Source organism: Sus scrofa, chromosome 16 (genome assembly GCF_000003025.6).
Source record: "Sus scrofa isolate TJ Tabasco breed Duroc chromosome 16, Sscrofa11.1, whole genome shotgun sequence".
Lineage (NCBI taxonomy): Eukaryota > Metazoa > Chordata > Mammalia > Artiodactyla > Suidae > Sus > Sus scrofa.
In genome coordinates, this window is record NC_010458.4 from 78,993,679 (window position 1) to 79,004,724 (window position 11,046).

The 11,046-nt window shown below is 58.6% G+C and overlaps 2 protein-coding genes across 2 annotated transcripts; one reads left to right on the forward strand and one right to left on the reverse strand.

The window, feature by feature from the left end:
- On the reverse strand, positions 231 to 6,323 carry NDUFS6 (NADH:ubiquinone oxidoreductase subunit S6). Its single transcript, XM_003134167.4, has 4 exons — positions 6,145 to 6,323; positions 5,349 to 5,402; positions 1,328 to 1,450; positions 231 to 724 (listed from the first exon to the last, which is right to left on the reverse strand). Exons 1-4 carry the CDS (start codon positions 6,271 to 6,273, stop codon positions 659 to 661), a joined length of 372 nt encoding a protein of 123 aa, XP_003134215.1. The 5' UTR covers positions 6,274 to 6,323; the 3' UTR covers positions 231 to 658.
- MRPL36 (mitochondrial ribosomal protein L36) lies at positions 7,810 to 9,103 on the forward strand. Its single transcript, XM_005672623.2, has 2 exons — positions 7,810 to 8,027; positions 8,353 to 9,103. The coding sequence occupies exons 1-2, from the start codon at positions 7,810 to 7,812 to the stop codon at positions 8,666 to 8,668; spliced, it is 534 nt and encodes a 177-aa protein (XP_005672680.1). The 3' UTR covers positions 8,669 to 9,103.

The following is an 11,046-nucleotide window of genomic DNA, read 5'->3' on the forward strand; positions in this document are numbered from 1 at the left end:
GGTGACAGGCTGGGCGCCCTTCTGACAGCTCCTCCGTTACCATCGACCCATCTTTTACAGTCAGAAGGCACCTAGTTGTGCCCTTCTCCCCGGTGTTGCTGAGCACTCCTGCTCTTGGGGTCTGCAGGCTGCCTGCTGCTCAGGAACTCTCTTCACCAGCGGAAGGACCGCCTCCCCCGCCTCCGCCACCCTCTCCCCTCCCGGGATCCCCAGCGGCCCACCACGCCTCCTTCTCTTCCCTCAGTTTTATTTTTATTTTTGTTGTAATACATCATAATCAAGACTATTAAACACAGATGGCGCTGTCCTGTGAACACCTGCTGATAGACCCTTCACGTCTGGAGGCTCAGGACACTGCACCGCGGCCACCGAGCAGAAGGAAGGAGCGACGGCCCGAGCCCTCGGACCAGCCGCGGCCCCCTTCCCCGCCCGCCAGTCTCCCCCGTCTCCCCGGCCCTGCATGGGGAGCCCCGCCCCCAGTGGTCACGTGCCCGAGGGGGCAGGCCCCTGCAGGGTGCAGTTCGGTGTGGGTGGGCGGTGCCCACCGATGCCTCTGGCAGCCCTGGCAGCGAGGTCCGCGCTGGGAGAAAGGAGCCTGCGGCCGCCCGGGTTCAACAGCCTTGATTGGGCAGCGGCCCCGACCCACGCGCGCGCGCCCCTAGTGGTGGGGCTGCCGGAACTGCAGGCCGCAGTAGCCGCACGTCCCCGTCTTCGTTTCCTTGTCCTGAAAAATTCAAGAGGAAAGGCCCCCATTTCCCACCTACCTCAGTCTCCACGCGGGCCTGACACACACGCCCACCAGGGCGCCCGACGGCGCAGCTCTGGGGTCACGGCCGGACGCGGGACGTGGCCGTGCCCGGGCCGCTGGGCCCGGCCAGCCCCTCCCTGACCCAGGCCTCCTTGCCCTGGAACCTGGGGACCGGTGCCCATCCGCCCGCCCGGCCCGCAAGGCGGGCTGAGCCTGGGCAGCGGCTGGAAGGGCGGGAGGGGTGCGGCCCGCACACAGCAGGAGGGCCCCGCGGGTCCTGCAGACCCCCTTCCTGCCCCGACGCGGCGCACGCCCGAGCCTCGTCCAGGGCGCCCGCTCTGCTCGAGCGGCCCAGGAGCTGTTCCCCTTCCCGAAAGCGCTGTGGGCGCCTCTGTCAACCACGCAGGTCAACGGTCACACGGGCCCCGACACGATGGTTCTGGGGGAAAGCCAGCCGCCCACGTGTCCCGGGAAGGCGAAGAGCGGGGCGGCCCACGCACGTCCCCGACGCAAAGGTGCCCGGAGACGGCCCCTGCTCAGCCCGTCCTGTGTCTGCGGTGGGCGCCCAGGTCACATTACCAGGTTTATGTACACTCTCGGGTGGCCGAGGGCACCCCCGCCACCGTCGCACGATATCACTCGGCTCCCGACTTCGCTCACTGGCTGCTCTGCGATGAGATCGATGGCAAAGTTCTCATTCACCTGGAACGGGAGGAACGAGAGGAACGGGAGGAACGGGAGGAACGGGAGGAACGGGAGGAACGGGGAGCCTGCAGAGACTGGCAGGACTGCAATCCGTGCAGACCGCGCCCCCGCAGACAGGCACGCTCTCCAGACAGAGGCATGTCCTGTTTTCATGTAACTCTCACTGGAGATCTTCGAGACAGATAATTAAATACACGTATATAATTTCAAACTTAGAGAAAAGGTGCAAGATTGCAACAGCACAGAAAATTCTCAGCTGTCTTTATCTGGACGCAGGGCTGTTCACATCCTGCCCGCCCCTGGGGCACCTTCCCCCCCCATCCCCAATCCGCCACTACACTACGGGGACCAAGCCACGCCGTGACGAGGGACAGACAACCCTGGAGCAGGAAGGCAGCTCCATGTGGGGACGGGGACGTGGGAACTTGGGGGCCTGAGACCACGCGGCCACACAGAGACATTTTGAAATCCACTGACTTCCCCGCTGGAGGGATCGACGCAGCGTTTTCAAGCTGGTGAAGGAAGGAAAGGAAGCCGTTCTCCTCTTTCCTGGGGGGCTGCTCCCTCCAGGCAGCGCCTCGGCTCGGAAGCAAAGAGGTGACGGGCCTCCGGCTGGCGAGGCTGCACCGGAGATGCTCACCCACACGGCCAGAACCAGAACCGCCACACACGCTGGGCAAGCAGCTCTTCACAGACCCAGAACCGATCCGGTGGAGCCGCTCGATCCAACCCCAGCAGGGCACCCAAGCAGGGGTGCCGCCAAGGCCCCAAGAAAGGACGGGCCTGGACGAGTGCAGTGGGGACAGTGCGGGCGGGGGGGTGCGCAGTCTGCAGGGACCTGCGGGTCAGTGAGGCATCCCTGCGACGCACGGAACTCACTTGGACTCTGAGCGGAACAGGCCGTAAAGCCTTTGAACACGCCGCAATCAAGAGCGACTGCCACTGCCTCGCTACTTCCGAGAATCGCTGTAATTTCAGGTGTGATGCTGCGGCTGCAGTCACAACACCTTCTGGATGGGGTGCCAGCCAGCGTCAGACCGCAGGACACCAGGCGGGGGGCTGGCAGCATGCGGAGTGGGCATGGAGTGCCTGGCTGACGCCCGTGGAGCCTAACCCATGCCAGCCAGCGTGGCTTTTTAGAGCAGCAATTCAAACACCCCACCTGGTAACTACTCCCACCCCGATGCTCTACTGTGGCCAGTTTGCAAAGTGGACAGAAGACAGGCCGGGGGGCCCCCCCGCATGAGCACCGAGGGGACAGAAATGAAACATGGGGCCGCCGCTGAACAGGTGGGCAGGCTGACAGGGCCACACAGCCCCCGGTGTGCCCTGCAGTCCCCGAGGCACACCATCCCCTGAAGCAGGCCCAGCAGCGTCCCCCACCCAGGCTTCTCCTTTTCAAGCCACCTGCAGTGTGCCCTGGGCAGCAGGCTCTGCGTCTGGGCCCCTGGCTCCCACCTGCCGGCCCCTCCTGCACACTGTGAACCTCCCCTGCGAAAAGAGCAAGACGGCACCAGGCAGGCCACCCCCGCCGGAGGCCAAGGGTCGGGGGGCCACCTCCTCCCCAGGCAGCCGTCCCGGCACGCAGATGCCGCGGTGGAAACTGCCTGAGGGAGGAGGCGCTGGGCTCCTGAGTGACCCTGGCACCACCGGGGACAGCAGTGACAAGCGCTGGGCCTGAGGACGGGCCATGCGGCTCCCACCCTGCCGGCCCGCATCCCACCCTCACCCGGAGAGGCCCGCCCGGCAGGAGGAGAAGGAGTCAAAGACCTCGCTTGCCAAGTGGGGAGGCACCTACTTTCAGCAGCGCTCGAGCCTAGAAAGAGCCCATCCAGGGCACAGCTCCACTCAGCCACGGCCGCAGAGGATGCCCGCCTGACCAAGGGCGATGTCCTGGTCTTAGAAAGCTTAGTCAGCCAGGGAGGACGCCTTCCTAGAGCTTCCCCTTAGATTTCTATTGCCAGAGAGGGAGCCAGGAGCAAGGAAGCGCAGCGCTGTCCCCGCTGCTGTCCATGCCTGCAAAGACCCCACGGTGTCCACCCATGTGACAAACGTGGCCCCACAGCCGCGACGACCAGCTCCTGCGCCCCAGGGCCACCTGCTGCCAGAGGCCATCTCAGGCCACCCCATGCCTGTCATCCGCGCCTCAGCTCCAGGGCGACCCCAACGCCAGCCCTGAGATCAGCATCGCGTTCCTGGCACGTGAGGTACCAGGGGGCCCAGGACAGTGGCCGCCACACGCCCAGCCTCCGCATCCAGGTGGCTGCTCAGGTCCCCCGGGCGCGCGCCGCCCTCTCCCGGGGAAGGACAGGGAGCAAAGCCGTCCTGGGGCTTAGGAGGAAAGTGTGCAGAAGCTTCCTACACGCACATGCACACACACGCATCACACACACACCCTCCCTGGGTAAAAAGCAGTCCTGGCACCGTCACTCGCAGAAAAACCCAAGCCCGACCTTTCATCTTCCTCTTGATCTCTGATTTGCGCAGACATTTAGATTTAAATTCGTAAGCTTACAAAAAATCACTCTTGGAAGTAGTAGTTTCTAAAGAAAACTTATTCCTTTATGTCGAAATGGGGTGAAATCACTAAAAATAAGATAAAATATGATTCTATAAATCATCAACACCAGTGCAGAAAGAAATAACCCAAATGACTAACCAATGTTCCATGGCCCCAGTTCAGCTGTTTAGAACCACAGGGATTGTTTAAAGTAACATCAGTAACTCAGCTGGGCTCTGCCAGGGTTTGCGGGGCGCTTTGGGGTGACCGAGCAGAAGGGAGATGTCTCAGCCTGGAGCACGCTCACAGGCCACCAGCGGCTGCACAGCAGGGACCCTGAGCCTCATCGGGTAAACCTGTCTCTGGTGTCCACACCCTCCCAAAGGAAGCAAAGCCTGAACTGCGCTCCTGAGCGGGGACAGAGGCTGCAGCCAGCTCAGGACTAGGGTGAGCTGACAGTGACAGCGAGGCGACCCCCCAACACTGCCTCCTCTAGCCACAGTCACCGGCTTCGGGAACTCTGATTCGATACCTCTGGTTTGGTGTGGAGTTCTCCCCTGCTGTCCCCTGCAAGGGCGATCAGAAGCCAGAAGCCACAGGAGAACTCCCAACAGACAGGAGTTTGTGACAGGCTGAGATTGGGGGCGGGGGGCAGGCCAGGGTTGACCCCAGGGCTCTGGGACCCATCTGCTGGAACTGCTCTGGTCCAGGGCACCAAACTTCACCTACCACCCGGCCCCAAGACATGGTCCACGAGGGAACGGAAGCAGGAACCAGACACTGAGATCAGAGGGGAGGGGAGAAACGATTCAGGGACAGCTGAGGGTGACGCGAATCAAGAGGCTGCTGAAGGGGAAGAGTGACTCCACCACTGCGGGCGAGGGGTGGAGGGAGGCTGCGGGAAGGGGGAGAGGGCAGGCCCGCTGAGGCAGAAGGGTCCTGTGTCCAGCAGTCACACTGGTGTTTCAGGCCCACTCAGGGAAGACCCACCCATGGGCCACCTTCAGCTTGTCAGCCCAAGTCCCTGAAAGAACCAGCCTCGTCTCTGTGGTGTGACCCACAGAAAACATACCCCGAAAGGTGGATGAGAGAGTAATTTTAAAAAGTTGATGTGACTTACTTTAATCTGAGGGTCTCAGGAGTATAAAGGAATAAAGTTCACTCCCATTTACACGTAAAACAGCACTGTACTCACAGAATGTCATGTTACATATTTCAGGGGCGGGGAAAAAAACAGAACTAGATACGCATTTAGAAGCAATGCAGAATTCGAGAGACTGTAATGCTCACAATTTCAGGGGAATTTAGTTAAATTTTACACATTTAACTCTCACCTCTTCTTGGCTGTATAAGGAGCTGTACGAAAGCTTACCTCTCTTTACGCCGTTCACCTACCTCCTTCTGACGATCTGAAAACCGAACTCGTCTGTAGTCTCCATCGTCATAGGCCTGGAAAGAAAAAGACCAGGTGTGTGAGCTGTACGTCCGATTCCGTGTCATGAACATAACCAGAAAAGTGTTTTCCTAACGTCTAGGCCGTTCACCAGCACACCCGTCACTTCGGTTCCTAAGAGGACAGCAAGCAGCCCCCGGAACCGGACCTGGCCAGGTGGGGTGGAAGCAAGAGAGGGCGGCCAGGTGAGGGTCACGGGACCCTCTACCTCAGAAGGGGCCCAGAGCTTCCTTCCCCTCTGCACCTGCTCGGGGATGTTTAACAACGAAGGTAACTACTCTCTCCTCCTTCGGCTTAGGATTACAGTCTCACGCCGTTTCTGTTTTGCAGACAAGAGACAGACTACAGCAGCCCCTCCTGGTGCTTCATCTGGCACAAACATTAGAAGTTGGTAGTTTCTGACCGCAACAGAGGCCTCCCCACTGTAACCCCCGAGCTGCCCGAGACCGCTGAGGCTGGGGCCCGTGGGGTCTGGATCGTAGGACTCGGGTGCCGGCCCGTGGAACAAGGGGAGCGGGGTCTGGGAGAGCAGACCGCGAGCACTGGACTAGGGGGACCTAGAGGCCCGGCCGGGGGAACAGGGGGTGCGGGACGCTGGGCACTGGACCTGGGGCACGGAGGCGCCAGGCCAAGGAAACCAGGGGCCTTGGGTTTCTGGACTGCGGGACCTGGGGTCTGGGAGGGGCCCCGCCCACCGAGGCGCCCCGAAATGGGCGCTCTCCGCGCTACCGCGGTTACCTGGCCGGTGTGCGTAACCTTCTCCCCGGTCGGCGAGGTCCGCACCCCGAAGCACCTGGAGCCTCCGAGCAGGTTCCGCGCCCCCGCGCCGCTCCGACCCAGCAGCCGGAGGAAGGTCACCGCCGCCATCTTTGCGGGGCTGACCTTCGACCCCGCGCGCCTTCACGCCGAACGCCGACGCACGCGCACGGCTTCCGCTGGGCGGGTTCGGCCGCGCTTTAGTGCGCCCTGGGAGGCGCGCATGCGCGGTGCGGTCGGGCCGATGCGGCCGGCAGGTGTAGGGCGTGGCTGGGGCCCGGCCGGGATAAGGCGGGAAACTAGGCAAGCTTAACACTTAAGGGCTGCTCCACTTACCAGGGGCAGGGGAGGAGGGAAACGGAAGATGCAGTGCGGACTTGCGATGGTAATGGATAATCATGAGGGTTACGGATCGAGTTTTGGTGAATGTTGGAGAAGGGTCTCTGCTTAGGGAGGATCCTGGAACTGCATCATGTTGCCCATGCGCAGTTCTGTGCGGCCGCCGGAATAGGATGTTTTCGGGTTCCTGCATCAAAGCCCAATAGAAGTACCAGTAAAACGCTTTCGATGGCACTCCCCCATACAAGTAAACCCGGAAAGGCCCGCTGTGCGGGACCTCGGCCTGCATCCCGGCCCTGCTTCTCTCCCGGCTCCTCATGGCTTCCTCCAAACCGCCCGTACATAAGACCTGTCCAAAGGGTCAGCTCACACGGCCAGCCAGTGGACGCAGGGGCAATCCCAGAGCTGGGGCGCAGTCTCACCCACAACCTGGACTCCAGGGAGGTGAAGAAGCTAAGGAGGGGATGAGAGGCAACAGTGCCCAGAAAACCTCCTGGAACGGAGGGGTGTCCACAGATGGTGCTCAGAGGCAAGCCCAAGCTCTCCCGGCCAGAGGCCAAAGCGTGCTGCGGTGCCGGTGTGGCACACAGATGAACCCCCGTCTGCAGCTCCCGTTCCTGTGCATGGAAAGTAGATGTGTCCACACGTACACGTTCCAGAAAGGCAGGCGTAGCAAGTGCACTTGTGGAATCCTCGCAGTGGGTATGTGGGTGTTCGCTATAAATGTCTTTCAACTTTACTGTTTGAGTTTTCATAATGCTGCAGAAAAAAAGTTAAGTCAGGACCAGGGCCTGTCTCCACGTGTTTCCCTGAGTCTCTCTACATTTCTCCCAGGAAGTCCACCTAATACAAGCTGGGGTTTTTCTAGATTTTGTTTTGAAGTTGGTATTTATCAGTTTGGGGGGTATTTTAAAGTCTGTTTTTTTTAAGTCATTGCTTGTGACTTCTTTTTCATTACAGATACCTTTCATTCCCATTTTTGCATCCCTTCACGAGTACACCCCCTCCCTCGAAGGAAGCGCCCCTGTAATCTCAGACACCCAGTGGCCTACAGGGTCGGGAGCTATCTGGGCGGAGAGCCCAGAGGAGGTTAAGACTGGTCCGAGAAGTAGAGGGCCAAGAACGGGTAAAGCAGCCTTCTGGGGCGGAACCTGATGCCCTTCGCCCCCGCACTCGCGTGGCTCCGCCTCTAAGCCCGGCTCCGCCTCTAAGCCCGGCTCCGCCTCTAAGCCCGGCTCCGCCTCTAAGCCCGGCCCCCGCACGGGCAGCCGCCTGACTGCCGCCATCTTCCTTCCTGGCGGACACCGGATGGCGGCGTCTCCGTTCCTACTGCGCAAGCGCGGCCTAGAGCGCAGGCGCAGAGGCTGGCAAGGCGCGCAGCCGCGGGCCCCCGCACCCAATTTCCAGGTGGGAAATACAGGGATCCCCAGGGCCTGGGGGCAGGGCACACGGAAGGGCTCGGGACCCCCCGAAGGAGACGTCCCGGGGATCCCTGGCCTCAGTTTCCGGGGGCGGAGGTCACCGCGGTGAGAAGGGGCCGCACCGGGGCTGATCCCTGCGGGCCGGGTACTGTCTTCGACCTCGTGCCCTCTGCCCCCAACCCCTTGGCCCGGCCGCTCCAGGGTCTCGTCGACGCGGGACTCCTACAGGCCGGGCAGCCGGGCGGGGGTCTCAGCATCGGGCAGGGGCCCGGTGCCGCTCGCCGCACTCATGCTCTCCCGGCGGAGCACTTTGGTTACCAAGCCCCGAGCCGCGCGGCCTGTGTCCGGAGCGCAGGGACGCGGGGAAGGAAGTTTCAGTGGCGGGGACAGAAACCACTAGCAGCTCTAAGTTTTCTTCTTTCACCCGTAGATCCAGCCACGACATGGCCACCGCCTTCCTAAGGACAGTGCTTTCTGCCGTAGGGCCCCTGTTGCACCTGGGCGGTCGCCCGCTCTCCACGTTCGCAGCCGGACCCCCGCGCGCCGCCCTTGCAGTCGGTGCGCAGCCCAGCCCCGCGGCCGCCCTCCTCTCTGCGCGCCCGCTGCTGGGCCCGCAGCCGGCCCTGGGCTTCAAGACCAAGGGCGTCCTCAAGAAGCGCTGCAGGGACTGCTACCTCGTGAAGAGACGCGGACGGTGGTTTATCTACTGCAAGACCAACCCGAAGCACAAGCAGAGACAGATGTAGCCGAGGCCTGGGAAACACGTGCACGTGGGAGATGGTGTTGCCGCATCGAAAGGAAAGTCAAAGGGAAACACGTCTCGGAACCGCTGGCCTTTGGGTTTCGGACTCTGGCTGGTGTCTCATCGCCTTGTAGCTCCAGATCCAGCCGACCTAGAGCCCCACCTGGGAACGGCTCCTTCTCACCTCCTTGCAATTTCGTTTGCGCCTGAGCAGACGGGGACAGAACACGGGTGAAGGGGAAGCTGGCTTTATGCCACCACAGAACGGTGCGGATAGCTCCCTGTCCCTGTGCTCAGCCCACCTAAGGTGCCCATCTGGGTTCAGACTCGGGTTCTCAACATTCCCGAGGGGATGAGCAGGGAAGGCCTACATAGCAATCTTTAAGTCCAGGGAAATTTAACTTGTTTATACATATATAAAGGTGTCTTGGATATCGATTGTTTGTCATCCTGAGTCTGAGACTTGAAAAGTATGCGTGCACACATGTGACCATGCATGCACGGGTGTGGTTGGTGCATATGCTTGCTTGTGTGTACTGCTGTATGCAGGGTGTGTGTGTGTGTGCACACGGGTGCATGGCAGTGGTTGTGAACTAAATCAGTGAAACTGCTGTCCTGAACTCTGCAGACCAGGAGCTGGAGCCACTGGCATGCAGTGTTCTGGGGTCACCTATCCCAGGGTTCCTGCCTAATGAATTTTTTTTTTTTTTTTTTTTTAATCTTTCCTAGGGCCACACTCGCAGCATATGGAGGTTCCCAGGCTAGGGGTCTAATCTGAGCTGTTGCTGCCAGCTGACACCACAGCAACAGCAGATCTGAGCCGTATCTTTGACCTACACCACAGCTCACAGCAATGAGGGATCCTCAAGCCACTGATCGAGGCCAGGGACCGAACCTGCAACCTCATGGTTTCCACTGCGCCACGACGGGAACTCCATCGTGATGAATTTTTGAACCGTTCTTTTCTCCTGATCTAAGGTCAGACCGTGCGCCAACTAAATCTTATACTCACCAACTTCCTGATACCCAGGTGGACAGGCACTTACAGCCCCAAGAGTGCATGCAGCACCACAGAAAAATTAGTTTTGGTCAGGAGCCACATGCAGCCTGCCACACATTTTTGAAAAAGGAGTTTTACTGGAAAGCAGCCAAGCCTCTTATGTATTGTTACACCTGCTACAGCAGCCAGAGTAATGGCTGAGGGGCTGCATCAAAGACGGTGTGGCTTGAAAAACTTGAAATACTTCTTGTTTTGGCCATATTTGCAGAAAGAGTGTGCAAACCCCTTGCTCAGGTCATTAAATAAGCTTCTTAAACTGGGCTTTGACTTCACAATGGCCACAACCTACTAGAAACATTCCATATTTTCTCAATTATCCATTGAGTGAGAGGTTTGTATCCCTGTATACGAGCCATGAACAAATAGAAACTGAGACTTAAGTGCTATTTATAATAGCACCGAAAGTATGATGCTGTTCAAATAGCAGTCTAACAAAATGAGACACATTCTGTGTACTTAAAGCTAAGGCACTGTTGGGGAGTAACCTCTAATAAAATACTGAGACGAGAAGACCCCGTGTTGTCACTTCCATCCAGTTGGTTTGCAGCCTCAGCGCAGTGCCAGTGAAAACCCCAGCAGGAATTTTGGTACAAGGTGCCATGGTTATTCAAAATGTAGGGGCATGGTCAGCGACATGAAAGAATGTTTGGGGTGATGGGATTATTCTATAGTTTGATTACAGTGATGATTTCATGACTATCTGCTTATAAAACTCAGAAGGAGTGCCCTTGTGGCACAGCGACTTAAGGATCTGGCAGCATGGGTTTGATCCCTGGCCCAGGAGCTTCCAAATGCCACGTGTGTAGCAAAAATAAAATAAATAAATAAAATCCTACACTAAAAGTGAGAGTCTTACTCTAGGCAAATTGCACCTCATTAAACCTTGTGAAAAACCCAAAGGAATGTCTAGGGCAAATGGAGCTCAAATAAAGATAAAAAGATCAAAAAACGAAAGCAAACAATGGAACTCAGTGAGCTGTGGGACAATAGCCAGCATTGCAGCATGAGTGGCACTGCAGTCCCGGGAAGAGCGGGGAAGAAAATGATAGCTGACAAGTAATGACCTGGATGTTTCCGAGTTTGATGAAACCAATAAGCCCACAAATCCAAGAAGACGAACAAGTCTGATCAGGAAAAACAAGCAGAAAACTACACAATAGTACATCATTACCAAATTGCTAAAAATCCGATAAAGAGAAAGTCTCTTAGCCACAGAGGAAAAAAAGGCCTTTCTCATAAAGAGGAAAAGGAAGAATAACGGCTAACCATGCAGGGCGGAGGCCGACGAGACCTCTCCAAAGTTCTGGGCAGAACCGCCAACC